Source organism: Haliaeetus albicilla, chromosome W, assembly GCF_947461875.1.
Source record: "Haliaeetus albicilla chromosome W, bHalAlb1.1, whole genome shotgun sequence".
NCBI lineage: Eukaryota > Metazoa > Chordata > Aves > Accipitriformes > Accipitridae > Haliaeetus > Haliaeetus albicilla.
In genome coordinates, this window is record NC_091515.1 from 36,525,735 (window position 1) to 36,550,120 (window position 24,386).

The 24,386-nt window shown below is 49.4% G+C and overlaps 1 protein-coding gene across 1 annotated transcript; it reads right to left on the reverse strand.

Annotated features, from left to right (window-relative positions):
* Positions 1 to 12,771: 12,771 nt before the first annotated feature.
* On the reverse strand, positions 12,772 to 18,076 carry LOC138683415 (adenosine 5'-monophosphoramidase HINT2-like). Its single transcript, XM_069775133.1, is given in 5 exon segments — positions 12,772 to 13,114; positions 13,941 to 14,045; positions 15,456 to 15,485; positions 15,487 to 15,750; positions 17,852 to 18,076. Coding segments are annotated over 5 exon segments (789 nt in total). The 3' UTR covers positions 12,772 to 12,949.
* Between the last annotated feature and the right edge of the window lie 6,310 nt (positions 18,077 to 24,386).

Sequence of the window (24,386 nt, forward strand, 5' to 3'; positions counted from 1 at the left end):
CAAAATTCCCCCACCCCCAGAAGCGGGAACACCTTCTAGATACCTTAGGGAGTTGATGCAGACAGAACAATAGATGTTACCTAGCTCAATCATTCAGTAAGCAAACACTGCACCAGTGCAGTTTCAAGGAAACATCATATGTCAGTTTCCATCTACTTCAGGTAAACCGTTTCCATCTCCTCCCCAGGAAGACTAAATAAAGGTGAAGTCCTCGGGTCACTTACACGCCCATGTCACCAAACTTCACCCGATCGCTTGGGGATATAGAAGAGATGAAGACGCCTTCCAGTGGGCGTCTCAGATGCCTCAGTAACATAGGGTTCAAGGGCAACAAAGGATCGCCCTGCTTTCCCATGCCCGTCTCCCTTTTCTAATGGCTGCTAAAGAAAGATGAAGTTTGCCGTCTCCCTGTGATGTAGTTTTGGTTTGGGTCTGGCTGGGATGGAGGTAACTTTCCCCATAGCAGCCCTCATAGTGCTGTGCTTTGTAGTTGTAGCTAGAAGGGTGTTGATAACACACCAATGTTTTGGCTACTGCTGAGCAGTGCTCCCACAGCTGACTTATCCCTTCTAGGTATGCATACCATTTCCTAACTGTGGCCTTTTGGGCTACTCCCTCGGGAGGAGGCGACCCATTGAGGACTGAGTTTAAGAGAGGGAAAGGGCCCTGTACTATAACATCTTGTGATGTGTGCAGCTTTTCAGCCTCCTTAACCGCTCTAGTGAGGGAAAGGACCCCCTTTTCCCAATCTGAGTATCGTTGTTCAGTCTCCTTGAATGAAGTGGAAGAGAATAATAAAGGCCTAGCTGGTCCTTGCGGTCCCTTTTGAAACACGCCACAGTACGAAGCATGTGCGGCAAATCCCCATTCCACCCTTAATGGGTCTCGTGGGTGCAACGGGCCTAGTCTCTAATAAGCCTTAAGCTCATCTTTCAAAGTGTTAAGGGCTTCCATATGTTGCAAAGTCCAATCCCATTTCCTATTGTTTTGGAGCAAGTCATAGAGAAGGCGGGCAATCACTGAGAACCCTGGTATATGTTTTCTCCAGTAGCCCAAAGTACCTAGCAGCTGCTGTAATTCCGTTTTATTGCCCGGAGTCTGTCCCTTTTCAATAGCTGATAAGAGTGTCGTTGGGTACCGCAACTGCTCCAGCTATCCACCGTGCCCCCAGGAATTTAATTTCTTGTCCAGGACCTTGACATTTAGAAGATGGAATGTCTAGCCCATTCTTGACTAACGGATTCCAGATGGCCTCGGCCACTTACCCTACCTGTTCCTTGCTATCCCCACCGACTGTTGCGGAGGATCCACAGGGGACATCACACACAGACCAATGTGATCAAGTGAAGTCCATTTACTACAACGTTTGACACAGTTATATATCTTATGTGCTTGTGCATGCGCCTTATACAATACTCTAATTGGTACAATACCCTGTTTCACGCGACACTATCTTATTCTCTATTGGCTACGCAAGCTTCTTCACGAGGTGTCCAGCAGTTACTTATCTCATTCTTCAGCATCCAGGTGTTGTTTGTCAGGCTCTTCTTATCTTCTTTTTTCCCAGCATACAAGGACCCAGCGTCCTTGTCTGCTCCAGCATTTTGTAAACTTATGCTTCGTTCCCACCTAACGGCTGGATTGCTCACATGCCTTCGCCCAGCCAAGAAATCCTCAACAACCAACTAGGATATCATCTATATATTGATATATGTGAACACCTGATGGCACTTCCACAGCATCAAGAAGCTTGGCTAAAGCATTGTGGGGAATAGCGGGGGAATGCCTCTATCCCTGGGGAGGCCAATTAAAAGCGTATTGTGTCCCCTCCCAAGTGAAGGCGAACTGGGGTTTGTCCTCTTCCCTTAGGGGAATCATAAAAGAACATATCCTTGACATCTAAAGCAGCCATCCATGGGTGGGCCACGGCCTGTATTGCCGTTACTATTGACGTTATGCTCGGAACAGCAGCAGTTAATGGTTGTGGCGGTAGAGACGGACACGACAAGTAATAGATCATGCAAAATGGATACTTTATTGTTCTAACACACCTTTTTATCCCCTTCTTCAGAGTATGTGTTAGTATATGATTGGTTTAGTTAGTAACTAACAATTCATGATTGGTGAGTTCATCAGGACGGTTCTTCTTATCACTATCTTGTTTTTGTACTGGTCTTCTCGGATCTTTCCAGACTTTCAAGGATACACTACAAGCTGCTCAAGGTCGCACTGTTCTCGAACTGTCAGGCATTCTACAGACCCGTTGCATCCCCCGACAATTCCCCCTTTTTGTATTTGTGCTAAAAATATTGTCCCGGCTGCCCTCTGCAGGGCCCTTTGCAGAAGGCTGAAAAGACAGGGCAACACTAGGAGCACAGTTATCACAACCAGGATAACTACCCCCACAGTCTTGAGCAGAGATATCAACCATCCAGACAATCCCCAACCCTCGAACATCTTTGTTAGCCAATCTAATTCATCGCTTTCTGTCAGCTTCCTGACTCCCTTCTTTAATTGTTGAATACTACTGAAAATGGATTCTGAGTGATCGGATAGATTCATACAACACATCCCTTCAAACTCATCACAACCGTGTCCTTGCGCTAAAAGCAAGAAATCAATTGCAGCTCTATTTTGTAGCGTAGCATGTCTAACACTATCAACGTCTAACAGTAAATCAGATAATACTACACCAGTCTGCATTCAGGGACCCCAGAATTTGTGATTCCTGGGGTGGCAATGAGGGTGAATGCCCAATCCGTGGAAACCAGGCATTCCCATCCATTGAGTTTATGACCTGCTGCACAGGGGTCTCCATCAATAAGTTCTTAAACTTTGTTGATGTCAGTGGAACCCCCTATTAAACCTGTGAAAAAGGGATTGCTTGATGTTGCTGTACTGAGGTATAAGCAATCTTGTCCGGTCACGTCAGCCAGGGTCATCCAGATGTTTTCTTTGGCTTGCGGCGGTATCCATGACTACATCCATCTGAGGACTGTGAGGAAGATGAACCATCCGTACATTCTTGTGCCATCTTGCTCCGCAAACTCAGCCCAGCAATCGGTAGGTGCCAGCTTTCCGTGGGCGTCCCCACAGAGGCAACGATGGCCTCACCGTACACCAGCCCGATGCTCTTCGGAAAATCCTGGTATTTATACATTTGCAGAGGAACGGGTTTCAGCACACGTGGCCAGCGGGTGCCAAAATCCGCCTCAGTTGCAACCTATGACGCATGCGCTCGCTGGCCAGGCGCGCTGCACGAGTCATAGCCATCCTGTCTATTGGTTCATGGGCTTTGTGATGCGGTTGCAATGCACAGAAAATCTTGACCTGTTATATTGGCCAAGGTGACCTACACTTAGTTTTTGGCTGAGGTAGTATTCATATTGCCGCACCCTCTGGGATGTTCCAGATGTTGATGGTCGTACAAATCGAGCGGGAGTCCATTGTGGGCCTGCATCTGTGGAAACACAAGCATAACCTCGCCCCCAGGTTAATAGCTCACATGGTCCACTCCACTGACCAGTAATTAAATCTTTAACATGTACTTTGATACCCTTTTGTAAATTCTGTGTTGAAAAGAGAGAAGTGTTGAGAAAGAGGAGGTAGGGAAGAAATATCCCCATAATGGAGAAAGTTAAGAACATAAACTGCTTTATCTAAACATGCCTGTGGTGGTTCCCCAATCATTCCCCCTTTCTGTTTTTGAAGCTGCCACTTCAACGTGCCATGTGCACGCAGCTCTACTACTTGTGGAGAACCATTTTGATATACTACTTTGCTGTTCCAGTTGTTTTCATACCATACTACTGCTGCTTTACCTGTTTTTCCAGAACCATCTGTGAAGACAGTAGGGCCTTTCACAGGTTCTGGCTGGCTTAAATTTTTCTGATGAAATGGTATTTCTCGAGCAAATTTTAGTAGCGGGTGTGACGGTAGATGATACGAGATCTGCCGTTGAAAACCCGCCATGGCTGCTTGCAGCTCATAATTGTTTGCCAGACACCATTCAAAATACCAATTTTGAACAGGTAAAACAATCATAGCTGGATCACGTCCTGTTAGTTCTACACATCGTTTTTCTGGCTTTTATGATTACATCAGCAATAAGTTCAAACAAGCCAGAAGCAGTTTTTCGTGGCCGGAATGACAAAAACATCCATTCTAAAATATGTAATGGGTCATCCCACTCAGAATTCCACTGCACCAAGGCACCAAATGGCACAGTTTTGTCAATTAGTACAAAGAATTGTACCAATTGAGACAGATCTATTCGAGAAACAAATTTCTTGTATATACATTGTTCCACCATGTGAATTACATTTAACGCTTCCTTATTTAATATTCTGGGTTCTGTTGGATCATTGGAATTTTTTAATAATTCCAGTAAAGGTTGTAACTGCGAATTGGTCAGTCCAAGATAGGGCCTGATCCAGTTCAAGGATCCCATCAGTTTCTGTACATCATTGAGTGTCTTAACCGCAAGGCTGAGTTTCACAGGTTGGTGCACAACCTGCTTGCTTGTAATTGTCATTCCCAAATATTTCCAGGGTTCTATTTTTGGCACTTTTTCAGGGGCAATAACTAACCCATATTGTTGTAACGAATTCGTGGCCAAATTTTTCATGTCATTCAACTGCTCCTTGTTGTCTGATGCTAACAGAATGTCATCCATATAATGATAACAATAACTAGTAGGGAATTTTTCCCTTACAGGTGACAGAGCTTGTGCTACAAACCATTGACAAATTGTTGGTGAATTTTTCATGCCCTGCGGCAGAACTCTCCATTGATATCTTTTTGCCGGTTCTGCATGATTGATAGAAGGCACAGAAAATGCAAATTTTTCTCTATCTTGGGAAGCTAATGGAATCGTAAAAAAACAATCCTTAAGGTCCATGACAATGATTTCCCAATCTTGAGGGATCATGGCAGGTGAAGGCATGCCTGGTTGCAGAGCCCCCATCGTGGCCATGACAGCATTGACTTGCTGCAGGTCATGCAAAAATCGCCATTTTCCTGATTTCTTTTTTAATCACAAACACTGGAGTATTCCATGGACTCTGAGGTGGTTCAATGTGTCCGGCAGCTAGTTGTTCTGCTACCAATTCTTGCAGGGCCTTTAATTTTTAATTGGTAGGGGCCACTGATCCACCCACACAGGGTTATTTGTTAACCAGGTTAAAACAAGCGTGGGTTGTCTAACACCCTGCAGCACAGTGGCCCCCGTTAAAAATCCGTGGTAATTCTCACTCCCCACTGCGACAAGCAATCCCTCCCCCATAAATTGAGGGGAGCTGCCATCACATATGGTTTAATGACTGCTTGTTGTCCCTCAGGATTGGTAATCGGAACTGGAGTGGCTGCTGTCCTTGCTCACGCGGATCCTCCCAGCCCCACTACTCCTATACCAGCCTCCTCTGTTGGCCAGGTGGATGGCCACAGATAATCGGCAATAATAGTCACATCGGCTCCGGTGTCCAGGAGCCCTGCAAGCCTTACTGTAGTCGGCAATCTTCCGTGATTCGACAGCGTGCATGTCATATGTGGTTGGGATGATGAAACAGTCTGAGACCAGCAGAACTGAGGGGGTCCCGTAGAGCTGAAGCCTCCATCGCATCGCAGTCGCTGTTCTGCTTTCGAAATACAACTTGAAAAAAGAATAAGTTGAGCAATGCGAGTACCTTTTGGGATTGTTACTGGTGGGTAGGGGGTTGAAACCATCGCGCAAATTTGACCTGTAAGATCAGCATCAATAACTCCTACATGCACAATTAGTCCATTTAACGTGCTACTTGATCTTCCCAGTAGCAATGCACTCAGTCCTGGTCCTATAGGACCCCTTGCATTAAGAGGGACATTAACGATGTCTTTTGTGACCATAGTGACTGTGTCGGCGGTGGATACATCCAACCCTGCTGAGCCAGCTGTTGCGGCTGACAATTGTTCGCAGAGGGGAGTTGGCCGGCTGTGGGGAGGGGATTTGTTGTCCTCGCGCGCCCTCTCGCGCTCTTTTTGTGGTTTCCCTGTAGCGGCTGCCCATTAACATGAAATTTGGAACGACAGATTTGCAAAATGTCCTGATTTTCTGCAATTAATCTCCGGTGGGTTGTTCACCGGTTGTTTACCTGGTGATGTTTTGTGTGGACAAGTTACCTTGATGTGCCCTTCACTGCCACACCCAAAGCATTTTCCTGAATTTCTCATAGCATTGGCTATGGCGGCCATCGTGTGTTCCACTGTCCCAACCTTAGAACATGCAGCCACCATGTCGGGAACAGAAGGATCTCCTGGTAAAGCCTGTATTATCTTTTGACAGTCCTCATTAGCATTATCTTTTGCCAACTGTTTGCACAGCATTTGTCTCAACACCTCGTCTTCTACCTGTTTTTCCAGTGCGGCAGATATTTTTTCTACAAACTGTAAAAAGGGTTCTCTGGGGCCTTGGTGGCTAGCGATGTATTTTTGCCTCGGAGCTGCCATTTCCATGGTTTGCTTTAATGCCATAAGCCCTAAATTTTGTGCCTGTTCGAGAGCAATCGGAGGCCATGTAGCCTGCAGCTGAGGGTTACTAAACGGCCCTTCACCAAGCAAAGCATCCTCTCCAAGGCCTAATCTCGGGTCACCCTGTGGCAGTCGTAAAATATGCTGTGCTGCTGTGTGTGCCATCTGTCTCCAAGTAGATTGAAACACTTGCAATTGTACGGGCTGAAACAGCACTTGTGCGAGATGCATAATGTTATATGGACACAGCAGATCTGTGCTGATTATTCGAATAAGTTGCATCACCTCAGGAGAATTGATTCCAAATTTTTGTACTTTATTCTGCAAATCCTGCACTACTTTCCAGACGATTGGATTGTGCTCATCATGCTGGTTTGTGCCTGCAGCAGCTTTGAAAACAGGAAATGTAGCAGGAGCCTCTGATGCGTTATCTAGAGGCTTTAGAAATGCTGGTGTTAGAGAGCACGGGCTGAGCCGTTCTACTAGATCCCAGTTGCCAGTGTCGGCAGCATATCTCTTAACTCCCTCCCAAAATTGATCAGGGGATCTTGGGACTACAGTTATTGTGGATGGGGGGAGAGTCCATGGCAGGGGTTCTTTCAGTATGGTTTTATCTGCGAGATGCAGAGATCGCATAGTGTGAATTAGAGCTTCGTCTTCTGCCTCACTTTCATTTCGGCTCTCACTTTCTGGCTTGGTGTTATTCGCCGGATTCGCCGTATATTTCTCCTCGGGGGGGCTGATGGAGTCACCCCTTCCGCTGCTGCACCAGTAGGTGAGGAGGGCCCCTCATCGCCCAGTAAGGTATTTAATGGCGGAGGAGGAGGAGGTGGATAAGGGCATGATCTGATTTTGCCCGTGAGGGGTTTTCTGCCTGCAACTGCTGATACTGCAGCATCGGCTTCAGTTGTTACTTGATCAGAATCTTTTCCCTTGCTAACATTTTCTGGTTTCTCATCTTTCTTTTGCTGATCCTTCGCATCACATTCTGCTTTCCATTCTTTCAGAGTCTCGGTTAATAAAAGCCATATGATAGCCAACTTGCACAGCTCTTTCTGTCCTTTAGAGATCTCATCAAACATTTTCCATCCCACTGCTTGCCATGCACCCACACTGAATGCAGTAACTGTTGTGGCTGCAAAGCCTTGCATCTTACACCATATCAAAATCCTTTTCAGGCTTTGTTCTGGGGTTTTAACCCCTTTTCTTTTTAATAGGGCTTTCCAGGTAGACAAAATTGTCTCCTCTTCCTTAGTTAATTGCTGCCCCATTCTAACAGTTTGGTCCCCGGTGGCTCAATGTCGTGGTTTAACCCCAGCCAGCAACTAAGCACCACGCAGCCGCTCACTCACTCCCCCCCATCCAGTGGGATGGGGGAGAAAATCGGGAAAAGAAGTAAAACTCGTGGGTTGAGATAAGAACGGTTTAATAGAACAGAAAAGAAGAAACTAATAATGATAATGATAACACTAATAAAATGACAACAGTAGTAATAAAAGGATTGGAATGTACAAATGATGTGCAAGGCAATTGCTCACCACCCGCCGACCGACACCCAGCTAGTCCCTGAGCGGCGATTCCCTGCCCCCCCCTTCCCAGTTCCTAAACTAGATGGGACGTCACATGGTATGGAATACACTGTTGGCCAGTTTGGGTCAGGTGCCCTGGCTGGGCATGAGAAGCTGAAAAATCCTTGACTATAGTCTAAACACTACTGAGCAACAACTGAAAACATCAGTGTTATCAACATTCTTCACATACTGAACTCAAAACATAGCACTGTACCAGCTACTAGGAAGACAGTTAACTCTATCCCAGCTGAAACCAGGACACTCACCTTTTTAGGTGTCTAGGCTCAGGTCCGAACCAGGCAGATTCCCACTGCTCTCAGCTTCACCGGGCTCTGTCTCCGCAGCTCTTCTCGCCGCTAGTATACTCTTTTGCAGCTCTCGTCACCGCCAGTATACTTCTTGCTAGCGCTGGATTTATTGCCGTTGAATGATCTGTTCGCTCAGATGCATCGGAGTCACCATTTGTCACGGTAAAGACGGACACGACAAGTAATAGATCATGCAAAATGGATACTTTATTGTTCTAACACACCTTTTTATCCCCTTCTTCAGAGTATGTGTTAGTATATGATTGGTTTAGTTAGTAACTAACAATTCATGATTGGTGAGTTCATCAGGACGGTTCTTCTTATCACTATCTTGTTTTTGTACCACTCTTCTCGGATCTTTCCAGACTTTCAAGGATACACTACAGGCTGCTCAAGGTCGCACTGTTCTTGAACTGTCAGGCATTCCACAGACCCGTTGCATCCCCTGATAAATGGTGGGGTATTATTGTTCAATCTCCTATAATCAATTGTTAGTCGCCACCTCCCATACGGTTTACGGACTGGCAAACAGGAGAATTATAAGGGGAATGTATGCGACTTGTGTCCTGGTTTTAGCTGGGATGGAGTTGATTGTCTTCCTAGTAGCTGGTGCAGTGCTATGTTTTGAGTTCAATATGAGAAGAATGTTGATAACACTGATGTTTTCAGTTGTTGCTAAGTAATGTTTAGACTATAGTCAAGGATTTTTCAGCTTCTCATGCCCAGCCAGTGAGAAGGCTGGAAGGGCACAAGAAGTTGGGAGGGGACACAGCCAGGGCAGCTGACCCAAAGTGGCCAACGGGGTATTCCATACCATGTGATGTCACATCTAGTATATAAACTGGGGGGAGTGGAGGCAGGGGATCGCCGCTCAGGGATTAACTGGGCGTCAATTGGTGGGTGGTGAGCAATTGCACTGTGCTTCATTTGTATATTCCAATCCTCTTATTATTACTGCTGTCGTTTTATTAGTGATATCATTATCATTATTAGTTTCTTCCTTTCTGTTCTATTAAACCGTTATTATCTCAACCCACGAGTTTTACTTCTTTTCCCGATTTTCTCCCCCATCCCACTGGGTGTGGGGGGGAGTGAGTGAGCGGCTGCGTGGTGCTTAGTTGCTGGCTGGGGTTAAACCACCACAACTTGTGCTCTGGCTCTTCTCAAGATCGTTAATTACTTCTGAAATACCCCGCTTGGCAGCAGCTGGCAGCAGGTATTGAGAGACACGGGTTACCTTAGATTGCGATAGTGCAGGAGCAACCTGCAACGTTTTCACATGGGTAGCCCCTGCCCCTCTGCCCCCAAAGCTCCACACCCTGCCATTGGGTAGGTACCACTGTTTGCCCACCAGCACATCGAATCCCAGTATATTTCCCTCATAGGGGCTCAAAGCCACTTCCACAGCAGTCATTCTCTTTTCCCCAGGTAGCCAAAGTTGAGTTCGAGCTATGGGACATTTTTCTGCTGCTCCTGTCCCTCCCATCATGTTTATAGTCTTTCTCGATGGTTTAATCCCTAGCTCATTAGCTTGTCGTTTGTTTAAAACACTAATTTGGGCTCCCGTATCAATTAAAAATTCTAAACTTATCCGTCTTGGACCCACAGGAGTGTGTATACAAGGCTCCTTATCAGCAGACCATTGGCAAGAATCCGCCACGCGCATTGGGCGGCCTGAACCCCAGACCGCAACTTCTAGTTTTTTAGCCCTTCCAACTCCCCTCGCAGTGCCGCGAAAGGGTTCAGTTTCTCTTCCCGAGGGGGCGGGGTTGCTGGCGCTTCCCTTTGGTCCCTAGTTTTCCCCTCCAGCAATTCCACCAGCTTCCGGATGTCGTCAGCGGCCTGCCCGTGCAGCATGGCTCGGGGTGCCCCCAGTGCCAATGCCTTCCGCCAGAGACCATTCCTTCTGGGATCGTAGTTCCGACCCGGCCGACCCCGGGAAGGAGGCTCAGGCTCCCGGGGGGGAGGCCGTTCGGGGCGGCGTTTACGACTGGCTTGCCGGACCTTCCTGTTACCCTCTGCGCCACCGCTCGGCTCCGCCCATCCCATCTCGCGCCCGTGAACTACTATGCTGTGCAGTACTTCCGCCCAGGTCATCCCGTGCGCGGGCGGGTTCTGCTGATTGCGCTCGATAGCCCCCTGAATTCTTTCTCTGAGGGACTGGACGTGTATTTTTAAAGCATCCGGCAGCCCTCTAATAAGGGGTCTAAGGGGTGGCGGGGGTCCACCGGTACAGCCATCGCTATCCCTTGCTGCCCTCTGTCGTACATGGCCTGAACACAGGCCGCCTTTTGCACTCCCTCCGTTACCTCCGACAGTCCCTTTACCCGGATAGTAACAGGTTCTCCTCTCTCCTTGGGGTCCACACCCCCAGCCCAATAGGCTACTCGGGACGTTATCGACTGATCACCCGCCAGTCCGTCACTCAAAAACACTCCCGGTCCCCAGAACCCCCTTGCTTTGTCATCACTCAATAGTATCCGATCTCCCCCAGTTAAAGAAACCCTCCGCAAATACTCAGTTTCGGTTTCGCCCGGCTTGCGTGAAAACTTAGCTTGTAATTCACTGAGTTCGGGTCCCGTCCACCGTCCAAGGGGTCGTGCGGACAGTGGCTCGGGGGTTCCCACCGTGCGGACCTGTGTGCCTTTCTGTTTTAATAAGGGGTTGCACGTCCCTTTCCTCCAAGTCCTCTACCTCTTCAGAGCTGTTTTCATCAGAGTCTCCCCAAATGTCCCCATCCCAACCCTCAGGGTCCGTGCCCGTAATTAACTTTCAGATTTGGGTAACACTGGGGGGGTTTTTTGCTTGCGCGAGCATAATTTCAATCTTTCGTTCTAATAGACACGCCCGCTCCTTTTCTCGTTTCAGTTCCGCCTTCAAACAACCTATTTCCCATTGCTTTTTAGAATTATCCTTTGCCGGTCTGTCAGAATTGTTATTTTGGTTTTGCGCTTGAACCAAGCAGGCGCCTAGGATGGCACACATACTGCCTTTGCCTTTGCCATCTTGACTATTTCCGTGGCATTGTTCTATTCTCTCCACGACCGCCTCCACGACCGCTGCTGGGTCGGACCACTTCTCCTTTGCCCATTCCATACCTGGGGGAGAAGGGCTACAGCCGTGCCTCCGTAATAATTCCTCTATTAACGCCATCCTGCCGACTACGCCAATTTAATGTTACGGAGGCTCACGCAATCAAATCCAACAGGTGTTAAAAATCAGATCTATTCTTCAGTAAAAAAGTTAGTTGGAACCACGATATCATTAGTGAACCACAGGCTCAATGATGTAAGGGGAATTAGTACTACACAGCCAACTTGAGAATTCTTAAGGTCTAAAAATGATGGCTCAAAATGCGCATATCGCTCACCTACAAGATGAGGGCTCTCAACCTCGAGGAGTTACCTAGGGCGGCGTCCCGACCCAAGGGGAGAGTCCCTGACTGCAGACCCGCTGCTCCGAGGAGGACTGACTCAAAATGTCCTCCGGCGGGGCCCCATTTATACCCTTGTCGAATCTGACCTGTGGTTGGTTTATTCCCCATTGGCCAAAAGGTCAACACTTCCACGTACTGACGCGTGTCGGATTGCTTAGTTCGGCTTTCAACCTGCGGCCTCTAGGGTTTGGGGTTTTTTTCCTCTCCTCTCTGTCCAGAGAAGTTTCGTTTCCTGTCGGGGTGGGTATACCTGCCACACTGGGATGGAGGTAACTTTCCCCATAGCAGCCCTCATAGTGCTGTGCTTTGTAGTTGTAGCTAGAAGGGTGTTGATAACACACCAATGTTTTGGCTACTGCTGAGCAGTGCTCCCACAGCACGGAGGCTGTCTCTCCAACCACCCCCACCCCCAAAGTCCAGTAAGCTGGGGGTGGGCAAGAGGTTGGGAGGGGACAGAGCCAGGACAGCTGACCCAAACTGACACAAGAGATATTCCACTGCGCTATGGAGCACCACAGCTGCCGTTCAGACCGACTCTTTTCTCCTACCATATCCCTCCTCACCAGAAAAGGGATATCAACGGGGCCTTAGCACACAGCCATTGATAGAGCGCTCCAACAGGAGTTGGATGCTTCCACCGCACTGCACTGTGCCGAAACCACCCTTGTACGGCATGCCTGTAGCGTCACATACAGCGTTTTCTAAAGTTTTAGCAGCAGCCTACACTGGCTTTACGTACGTTTGCGTACCACTTCCAAAAAGCTAAGAGTTTGCTTCCTGCACGACGCAGGAGACTGCTAAGCAGTTCCAGCATCACGCTTCAAATGACTAGGCAAATCATTATCTGTCTATAGAACGCTGTTAACAGACTGAAACGTTCCACATACACTCCGGGGAGACACCATTTTAACTTGCAGAAATATTTCCCTCAGTAAGACGCACAAGACAGAGGTGATATCCCCATGCTAAATCTTTATTGTGCAACTGCTGCTCAAAGCTTTTATTACCTTCCACAGACACACGTCTCAAAAAATTAGACGTCAACAGCGGCTACTAGACTGACGGGCAACAGACGAAATCCATTCAGTGGCAATTTGTACACGTGCAGCAACTCTTGCGGTGCAAAAATCTTAGCCCCGCGGCCAGCCCAATTTACAGCCACCCAGAATATGTCGATGTACGTGACAGACAGACTGCCCGCCCTCGGGCCCTTCATCCGCAACCATCCGGAATCCATTGGTCAGGCCCAGGTGAGCAGCACGCTTCTTGCCAACAATCATGAAATGCCCAAGAAGCTGGAGAAGGAAGTACAAACCCATAAATAAATAAAATAAAAAGCCACACACAAAGAGGGGAGAGGGCAGGAAGGGAAGGACTGAGAGCAGAGAACCACCCAGAGAAACCAGGTAGCCAATTCCTAGCAGTTCAACCGTTGCGCTTCAAATTACCGTCTGTCCGCCCGCCTGCAACTGACATTTTCCAAGCAAAGCTACAAAGACCGATTATGCACACTGTGTGTGTGGGGGGGTGGGGGGGGTGGGAAGAGCCATGCAATTTTTTTCAAGCTGGACAGTAACGGACTACAAAACGGCCACAGAAGCTAAGTTTGTCTCCGGGTTAAAGCCCCCATTATATCTTCAGGCAACATAAGCAATTCTGGTGGAAAATAAACTTTAGGCTGCCTTTTGCGTGGGTTTACAAAGTCTTTGAACTTGACTTTCACAGCCAAGAGTGAAGCATCCAGCACCTCTCAACCAGCTTTGCCCTTCCTCACCCCTGACCTGCCAAAAACCCCAAGCCCTCTTCTCCGTATTAGAGGAAGTACTACTACTCTTACTCTAAACCACGACGACAGGCATCAGACTGCGCTCCAAAACAACGCTGCATTTTGCACCAGAAGTACATACCCAGGGAGGAGCGTTGCTTTATATCGCTACTTTTAGCCAAAAAGCTCAACTCCATTATAAGCTAGAGGCAAAAGATTATAGCGCCAGAAAACCCACAATAGCCTACTGCGTGTGCCCTATCAAGAGGAAAAGGGGGGGTGGGAGAGAGAGCCTAGTAAATTAGGAACTAATTACAGGTACAGTTTAGCCCACAGAAAGCTTCCGCAGTACTTACAGATTCACCAGAATCTTCTGCGTCAGATAACCCGATAATTGGCTCCTTAGGCGTGACTAGGAAAAGCGTCGGAGCTTGGGGCGAAAGATCATGGAACGCAAGGCGCTGGAGGAAGAGTAAACAGTTAAAACGCAATTGGCTTCAGAGAAAGGCAATAGCTTAAGCAAATCAATACGCCCCACCGAACTCGTACAGAAGCAGATTGCCAGATACCCCAAACGCAAGCCGAAACGTTGATTTTTCTTACACGATATTAATACTCTCTATACACAAAATACAACGTATTTACAGAGCCCCCTCCAGAAGTGCACGCAAGATGATGGGGGCAAGGAGACGGGCCAGTACTTCAGATTAGCGACCTCCAGTATGTTTCAATTTGGGCTGATCGTTTCCTAAGCAGTTTTTCTATTCGATGTGGTCCACCACAGAGGCAGGAGACAAACGGCTTAACTGAACCAGCAAAGAGTTTGGTGAAGTGGAAGATCAGTGGCCGTTCGTTTTCCATGCGACAGGGAGCTCAAGTATTGAACAAAAGCATAATCCCAGGAAGCCTGCAAGCGCCTAGTACGAGCCTGTCTTCTGTATTGCCCATAAACCCTACCTTCAAAAGCAGAAGGCATCCCTAACTGTTAATCTTCAGCATTTTAATAACAAAATTATACGGGATACTAACTTAAAGTTAACATCGTGTAGGCAACGGCTGCATTTTTTTCCCCACAGTCTAAGCAGCTCACTCTAGTTCCTAGCACGTTGTGGTGCACCAGCATCCGCGAACCTCGCAAGCATGCTGTTATCACGGTCCCACTTCAGCACAGAAACAAGATCTGGGAAGCTTTTGCAGCCCGCAGGATGACCGGTTTCTAGCTTTCTGTTAAGAAAAATAAGAAAAGCTGTAATTCTTTGCTTTAATAATCCGGTTTGGGGGTTCAGAACCAAAGCCTAGCACAGCAGAGCTGTGAAATCTCTATAATGCTGTTACGAGGCACAGAGACCTGCATTTCTCCTATGCAGAACTAACTCATTACGGTCGCTACTCTGGTTTCAAGACTATCATCCCACACGAGGCAGGACCACTCCCATCCCTCGGCAGCAAACTTTGCGCGACTTGCAGTGCCAAAGGGATATCAGGCGGCAGACGTCTGCGGCTGCCACCAAGTGCGTTACCGTCAGAGGCTCTCCTCTACGCACGCGCACGCGCGCACGCACACGACGCGGTGGGGCTGGGAACCGAGGCGAGCCGGGCAACACCGGAAACCCGGTACGCGCCGCAGCAGCCGGGGGCGGGGGGGGGTACCGAAGAAGCGCGATGTTTTAGGGATGGTGCAGTAGAGAGCGCCACAACCCAGAGAGGCCCCGTCCGTCCCCCGTCCCTCCACCCACCCACCCGCCCGCCCGCCCTGCCGCGCTCCCAGGCACCGCGCAACGGGGCCTCGGCTCAGGGTGCCTGCGAGCGCGGGGGGAGGGGGAGGGGGGGGAAGGGAAAAGGAACCGCGCACAGAGCAAAGCCGCGGCTACCTCCTCGTCCTCGTAGATGACGTTGGCGGGGAAGCGCCTTGCCGGTGATCTTTCCGAAGACAGTAGTGGCGCCACCGGGCCGGGCGGCCCGCGCCCCAACAATCTCGCCAGCCACGACAACGCCCGTTGTCGCCCCCGCGCTTCCTCCACTCGGCCAGGCCCTCCGCGGCGCCCATTGGGCCGCCAGATCGCCGCCGGCCGATCCCGCGTCTCGATTGGCTGTCTCGCCTGTCGTTGCCGCTTGTCCCCGCCCCCTTGGCGGGTCCGCCCTCGTCGACCTGGCGCTTACCGGGGCTCAGGGAGTTTGCGTGCCCCCGGGGCGCGGAGGGATCCGACCGGGGCGCGGAGGGAGACGACGTCGGGCGAGTCCGCGGAGGAATCTGTGCCGTGTAGTGCTGCGACCCTGCGGGCGGGCAACGAGGTCTCAGAAGAGGCTGTTGTAGCTAGAAGTACTATTTCTTGTTATTTATTACCGCATCAAGTCCACCCCAAACGTGCTTGTGGCTTTTTGGTGCTGCTCCCTCCAGTCAAATGACTGCTTTTGCCAGGGCAGGGCAGGCCTTAACTTTTCAGAACATTTCGCAGAACCAACAGAAGTTGCTCTAAATTGTTCCCTGAAAGCCCCGCTTCAGTTGCAGACGTTTCTAAGCTGCACGCCTCCTGGGAGAAAATAAAATACAAAGCCTGTGTTCAGCACTGGTGGCTGGAGGGCTGGAGGGCAGATCAAGATAGGATTTGCGCTAAGCTGGGTAGGAGGCTTTTAGAAAAATAGGCAGTGCCTCCAAAGCTGCCCAAGGGTGGCCTGTGGTGCCCTGCGCCCCCGGGGATAGTGAGCAATTTGATTGGTCTACACAACTGTATTGTAACATACATAAACCCCGCTTTCCTCTATATCGGGCTAAGGATATCCTTAGCCTTCTTTGCGGCAAGGGCACGTTGTCGGCTCATGTTCAACTTGGTGTCCACCAGGAGCCCCCCGCGTCCTTTTCTGCAAAGCTACTTTCCAACCAGTCGGCCTCCAGCATATACTGGTGCATGGGGTTGTTCCTCCCCAGGTGCAGGACTTGTGTACGTTCAGGTTCCTCAGGAGGTCTCGAACCGGAATGTTTCCTACGATGGGAGGGACTTTGTTCCCCCAGTCCCTGCCTTGAGGTTCAGGGACTTGAGAGATGTGGGAACAGTGGTTGCCAGCGAAAAGGGAGGAAAAGAGTCGTTGAGTACCTCAGCCTTCTCCATGTCGGTTGTCACTAGATCTCCCGTCTTCTTTATCGGAGGGGGGTGGGGGTGGCGTACGTTTTCTTTACTCTTCCTTTTCTGACCAACGCACCTGTAGAAGCCCTCCTTATGATTCTTCACATCCCTTGCCAAATTCAGCTCCAGCTGTGCCTTAGCTTTCCTGATCCCATCCCTACACACCCGGGCAGCATCCCTATATTCTTCCCAGGATGCGTGTCCCCGCTTCCACTGCCTATGCATTTCCTTCTTGCACTTCAGCTCGACCAGAAGGTCCTTCCCCAGCCACGCTGGTCTCCTGCCTTCCTTGCCTGATTTCTTACGCATGGGAATCGAGAGCTCTTGTGCGCTAAGAAAAATGTCCTTAAAGAGCTGCCAGCTCCCTTCTGCTCCTTCTGCACAGTGGCTTCCAACTCAAGACCCTCTTGCCCCGCTTGGTGAGGTGAATCCCATCAGCTCCCAACAGACCCGGCTTCTCAAAGGTAGATCCACAATCATAGAAGCCAAAACCTTGAGCATGGCACCAGCTACGCAGCCAGGCATTCACCTGTTCATTCGTCTTCTCCTTCCTGGACCCCTTCCTCTGACTGGGAGGATAGAGGAGACCACCGCCTGTGCTCCCGATCCTTTTAACATTGCTCCGAGGGACATATAGTCTCTTGGGAGGGTTCTAAGTTGCCTCGCCAGACCCTACGCGGAATAGTAGGAGCGGATGATAATCCACAGGGTTCACCAGGCTCGGCAGCCTCTCAGTGATGCCACGAATGCGAGCTCCTGGTAGGCAGCAGGCTTCTCTAGACAAATGCGAGCTCCTGGTAGGCAGCAGGTTTCTCTAGAGAAATCGTCTGGACAGCAAATGGGTTCTTTGGTGCCTCTCAGTAGGGAATCTCCAATTCCTAATACCTTGCATGCTTTTCTGGCGGCGCTGGTTCTAATGCGGGTGGGTGGTTGGGTCAGCTTTGCATGGTTGGCTTGTCCTGGATCCTGTCCGTTACTCACGTGTTCTTCAGTCTCCAACCCCAGAGCATCCTGTCTGTTATGTAGGGACACTTCAGGAGATGGGGGAGGGTTCTTCCTTCTACCCCAAGCACAGACAAGCGTCCAGTCTCCTTCATCTCGTGAGTGCCTTGCATCAGTCAGCTCGAGGTTGGATTCAGGCTTACCTTCCTCTTGCGCAGCCTTAAGGCAGGCTGTCGCTCAGCCCGGGACAGCGTACAATACCACGCATCGATCCCCTGCTCGCGTTCCCGGATACCACGCTGCCTGTCGAGCTCCTCTTGTAGCATAGTTACTTGTCCAAGGAGATCTTCCAGCTGGGCACGCTTGCAGCTATGACATCCACCGCTGCCTTCGGGTGCTAGGGGGACTTCCAGGTACTGGAGCTCCATGCGGCCCGAGGTCTAGACAGCTATATCAGTCCTTGGGAGGTCTGTTTGTGGGGAGACGTCAGCACAGGTAGGCTGTAGTGCTTCCGTTTGGGTTGCAGCCGCAGCCTTGCAGTTGCGGCAGGTGGACGCCGTTTTCTTTCAGCAGGTCACCTCGAAGTCCCAGGACAGAAGAGAAAGGGCGGCAGGTACTGGCGGGGGGGGAAGGGAGAGAAGGGGCCGCTGCAGTCCCACAGCCTTTTCCATGTCCTGTGTCACCAGGTCCCCCCGCCTCATTCAGCAGAGGGCCCACATTTTTCCATAGCCTTCCTTTTGTCACCTATGTACTTACAGAATCATAGAATCGTTTAGGTTGGAAAAGACCTTTAAGATCATCGAGTCCAACCTTCAACCATGCCCACTAAGTAGAAGCCCTTATAGAAGCCCTTCTTGTTGTCTTTGACCTCCCTTGCCAGATTCAATTCCAGGTGGGAATTCCAGCTTTCCTAACCTCAGCCCTGCGTGCTCGGACAATGTCTCCGTATTCCTCCCAGGTTACTCGTCCTTGCTTCCACCCCCTGCAGGCTTCCTTTTTGTGCTGGAGTTTGGCCAGGAGCTCGTTGCTCATCCACGCAGGCCTCCTGGCATTTTTGCCCGACTTCCTGCTCGTTGGGATGGACCGCTCTTGAGCTTGGAGGAGGTGACCCTCCAGTATTAACCAGCTTTCTTGGGCCCCTCTTCCCTCCAGGGCCTTATCCCACGGGACGCTTCCAAGCAGATCCCTGAAGAGGCTAGAGTCGGCTCTCCTCAAGTCCAGGGACGTGAGCTTGCGTTTTACCCTCCTCCCTCCTCTCGGGATCCTGAACTCCACCATCTCACGGTCACTGCAGCCAAGGCCGCCTTTGACCTTCGCATCCCCAACGAGCCCCTCCTTGTCGGTCGGTAGGAGGTCCAGCAGAGCACCTCTCCTCGTTGGCTCCTCTATCACTTGGGTGAGGAAGTTGTCGTCAATGCACTCCAGGAGCCTCCTAGATTGCTTATGCCCTGCTGTGTTGTCCCTCCAGCAGATATCGGGGTGGTTGAAGTCCCCCGTGAGGACCAGGTGTTACGGAGGCATGCACAATCAAATCCAACAGGTGTTAAAGCTCAGATTTATTCTTCAGCAAAAGTTCGTTAGAACTCTGGTAACATTTTATAAAACCACAGGCTCAATGATGTAAAGAGTATTAATACTACACAGCTGACTTAAGAATCCTTAAGATTTAAAAATGATGACTCAAAACGCGCATATCACTCACCTAAAAGATGATGAGGGCTCTCTCCCTCAAGGAATTACCTCGGGCGGTGCCCCGACCCAAGGGGGAGCCCCTGACTGCAGACCCGCTGCTCCGAGGAGGACTGATTCCAACATGTCCTCCGGCGGGACCCCATTTCTACCCCTGTCGAATCTGATCTGTGGTCATTTAATCGCTATTGGCTAAGAAGGTCACCTCTGTGTACCTGGCACGTCTCGATTGGCCAGTTCAAATTTCAACCTGCGGCCTCTAGGGTTTAGGGGTTTTTTTCCTCTTCTCCCTGCCTGGAGAAGTTTTGTTTTCCGGCTTGGGAGGTGGGGGGAGTGTACTGCCACACCAGGGCCTGCGAACGCGAGGCTGCTCCCACCTTATCTGTCTGTAGAGGGGCTCATCCGCTTGTTCTTCCTGGTCGGGCAGCCTATAGCAGACACCCACTAGAATGCCACCCTTACCCATCTTCTCTTCAATCCTTACCCATTGTCCTGGTTTCAGCTGGGATATAGTTAACTGTCTTCCTAGTAGCTGGTACAGTGCTATGTTTTGAGTGCAGTATGTGAAGAATGTTGATAACACTGATGTTTTCAGTTGTTGCTCAGTAGTGTTTAGACTATAGTCAAGGATTTTTCAGCTTCTCATGCCCAGCCAGGGCACCTGACCCAAACTGGCCAACAGTGTATTCCATACCATGTGACGTCCCATCTAGTTTAGGAACTGGGAAGTGGGGGGCAGGGAATCGCCGCTCGGGGACTGGCTGGGTGTCGGTCGGCAGGTGGTGAGCAATTGCCCTGCGCATCATTTGTACATTTCAATCCTTTTATTACTACTGTTGTCATTTTATTAGTGTTATCATTATCATTATTAGTTTCTTCTTTTCTGTTCTATTAAATCGTTCTTATCTCAACCCAGGAGTTTTACTTCTTTTCCTGATTTTCTCCCCCATCCCACTGGATGGAGGGGGAGTGAGTGAGCGGCTGCGTGGTGCTTAGTTGCTGGCTGGTGTTAAACCACGACACCCATAAGCTCTCAGTCGGCTCATCAGCCCTCCCCAGGCAGGGCTCCGTGCATTCCAGCTGTTGTCTCACATAAAAGGGCCACTGCCCCTCCTCATCTTCCCAGCCCGTCCTTCCTAAAGAGCCCGTAGCCCTCCATTGCAACACTCCGGTCACGGGAGCCATCCCACCACGTCTCCGTGATCCCAACAAGATCGTAGCCCTGCAACTGCACACGCATCTCTGACTCCTCATGCTTATTCCCCATACTGCGTGCATTAGTGTACAGGCACTTCAGAGAGGCACCCCCCAGCATGTTGACTCCCCAGAAGGGGCTTTGGGGATTTCTCCGTAATGGTGCCTTGTAGGCACTTCCTTGCTTACATGCAAATGCTGGAGGTGACCCTGCTTAAGCCCCGTTTTGGTGATTTTGTGATCCCTTCCTGTCACATCAACCCCTGCGCTTTGCTCAGTGACCCTGTCCGTCGCTGCCTCGCAGGGCTGCTGGTTACTCTCTCCCTCCCCTCCTCATTCCTAGTTTAAAGCCCTCCTAATGAGGTCAGCTAGCCTACTGGTAAAAATACCTTTGCCCCGCTTAGTGAGGTGGATCCCCTCTCTCCCAAGCAGACGCTGACCCACAAACAGGGGCCCATGGTCACAGAACCCAAAACCCTGTCGCCAGCACCAGCTCCACAGCCAATTCTTGACCCGCATTATCAGTGCCCTCCTCCTCCCGCCCTTTCCCCTCACCGGCAGGACTGAGGAGAACACCACCTGGGCCCCCATGCCCTTGACTATCGCCCTCAGAGCTCTGGGGTCATTGCTAGGGGAAACCTGGACAGTATCAAAAGCATCATCGGTGCCCAATTCTCAGCTTTGGGTCTCCTTTGCTACTGAAATTTCAGTTACGGAAGACGGATTGGTACCTGCGCTTCAGTCAAATCAACATTCGGTCCTAATCCTTCCCGACAAAAGGGTCAGGAACTACATCTCCAGCCTTACTTATTGTCCTTTTACCCTTCACATCCTCAAGGCATTGCCTTCTCTAAGGCTCTGTTTTAATCAAGTTTAGCAAGACCAAGCTCGCATCTACTCCATGACCTCTTCATAGCTGTTCCTGGGTTTCCAATGCACACACGCAAAGAGAATCCAACGGGCTCCGCACATTTTCATCCCTTTCCACGCAGGAGTTCCAGTTCTTTATCACTTTTATTACCAAGTGAGAAAGAAAATGGGGTCAAGATCCTTTTTCTCACAAGAACCTCTTATTGCTCAGAAAGAAGGCTTTTTCTCTTGAAATTCCCCCCCCCCGCCCACCCAAAGTGACTGGATCCCCAGATATTTCCCGACTTTCCTATCTCCAAAACGTCCTGTTCCTACCCCAGTCACTATCATTCTTTAAACCACCAACCCCCTTCAACTGCTACATGGAGGAATCTGCCTTTTAGGCTTTGCGATGGGTTGATGGGTTGACCTTGGCCGGCTGCCAGGGGCCCACCCAGCTGCTCTCTCACTGCCCCTCCTCAACAGGACAGGGAGAGAAAATAGGATGAAAAAGTTCCTTCAGGAAATATCCACCTGCCGGATCCATGGGCAGCAGGGAAATACATGCCCCGGACAGCGTTTTGCCCTTTCTTAAATATTTTTCCACAGGGGCACCACCAGCTTCTCCAAGTTGCTCAGCTTTGGCCTGCGGTGAGCCCGGTGCCTAGCTGGCTGGAACCAGCTGTGTCCGGCACAGGGCAGACCCTGGCCTCTTCTCACAGAGGCCACCCCTGCAGGCCGCACCTGGAGCACTGTGTCCACTTCTGGTCCCCACAATTCATAAAAAGATGCAGACAGACCGGAGAAGGTCCAAAAGAGCACCATGAAGATGATCAAAAGGCTGGAGAACCTGCCCTATGAGGAAAGACTGAAGGAGTTGGGTCATTTTTCCTTTGGAGAAGGCTCAGGGGGACCTCATCACAGTATTCCAGTACTTAAAGGGTGGCTACAAAGAGGAGGGAGGCTCTCTCTTCACAAGGAGCCACATGGAGAAGACAAGGGGCAATGGGTACAAGTTGCCCCGGATGAGAGATTTCATCTCTATACAAGACAGACTGACTACTGACTATTTTTTTTTTTTTTACAGTGAGAACAATTGTGAAATGTATATTGACTTTCGCAAAATGAGAATACTGAAAGTTTGCCTAACTGCCACATAAGCTATATCTTGACAGGATGTTTGCTTCACTGACACTAACCCAGGCCTTGACATGGGAAATGTACCCTTGGAGCTAATTGGAAATGGAAAGATGGAACAATAAGACAACCACCTGCAGCTGCCGGAAAATCATGGGGTGAAAAGTGCAGCTGGAGGAAGACTACTAACTTCATCCCTTGCGGATCCCTGGGAGCCCCCTCGAACCACGAGAGACGCGTGCAAGTGGGGGTGGTCTGGGGTGGTTATGTTAAATAGATATCTGCAATATTAAAATGACTTTTTGAAAACGCCACGAACACAGTGTATAAAAGGCGAGTTTGGGTGCAACCGGGTGCACCTCTGGTTTCAACCATGCGCCCAGCACTGTTTGCCTTTGCTCTATAATAAAGTGGTAAAATTCATAAAATTCTGCATGAGTGCGTTTCTCACACAATCATCCACTGGAACAGCCTCCCCAGGGATGTGGTAGAGTCCCCATCGCTAGAGGTTTTCAAGGTGCGATTGGACAGGGTGCTAGATAATCTCATCTAGGCTCCCTTTCCCACAAAAGGATGGACCAGATGATCTTTCAAGGTCCTTTCCCACCTGGGCTGCTCTAGGATTCTACGATTCTTCAGTGGATCACTGTTTAATAATAACCCTTTGCTCGCTCTGGTTTGGAGCAAAGTGTCGGCAACGTTGCCTGCGAGGCGAGACGTGAATTCCACCAGGCGCCACAGGCTTCTAAAACCTATGGTAATCGCCCAGTCTCTCTGAATGTATAAGACTGTCGTGGTTTCAGCCCAGCCGGTAACAAAGCACCATGCAGCCGCTCGCTCACTCCCCCCACCCCGGCCACGGTGGGATTGTTACCGAAATCCGGCATAAAACTCCTTAACACCAATGAGAAGTTAAGAAGCAGGCACTTTGTTTATTGCAGCGCTGGGGACACGGGGGATCGCTCCTCCAAAGGCGTGTCCAACTTAGTATCAAAATCCATCAGTTTTTATAGACTTTTTATGTCAGGTCATTGTTACATAAGCTCTTTACATAAAAATGCATACTATGCTCGCTCTTAAATTTAACCTGTATAATGATTGGTCCTTTGATTATATAACCTTATCAATATTCTTATTTAAAAACAATCATTGGTCAGTTACACTTAGCTCTACTGATTGTGTTACCAATATTTGATAAAAGTTGAAATTTCACTTAAGTCGGGTTTGGTTAAAAGGGTAAAGATTGTAGAAAATAGGGGTTTGAAGCTCACAATAGCTATAGAAACTTAGGAACATACAAAATGTGCGGTATGCAATCATAAAAGAATAAGTATTGTCTAAGATCGGTTAACCATAGAAATTCTGACAGATTTGTTAGATTGTAGTGTTTTGTCTTAATGAACTAAGAGAGAGATCGTTATGGACCTTAGTTCTGTGGTTTAGAAACCCCACTTTGATCAAGAGACCAGTTAGTGGGATTAGGTAAGATTAACCAATGAACGTTATAGTATAAGAATATTGATAAGGTGATGTGACCGAGGGCCAATCACTAGAAACGTTAAATGTAAGGATTAACATTGAATGTACTTTTATGTAAATCTAATACATGATGGCAAAATCGTACTGCGCAGAATCACATAAGAGAGGTCAACTATCGGACAAAGTGAGGAAGACTATGGAAGACCACCAGAGGGTTTCTGAAGACCACCAGAGACTTCACCACGCTTGCGTAGAAGGACATTTACATATGCTAATGATTTATCGGACAGTTGATGATTATGTATGACATTTCCCAGAAATCCAGTGAATATGTAAAACAGGTGTGTATTTAACCTGCATGATCGAACCAGACAGGTGCACACACTAGGT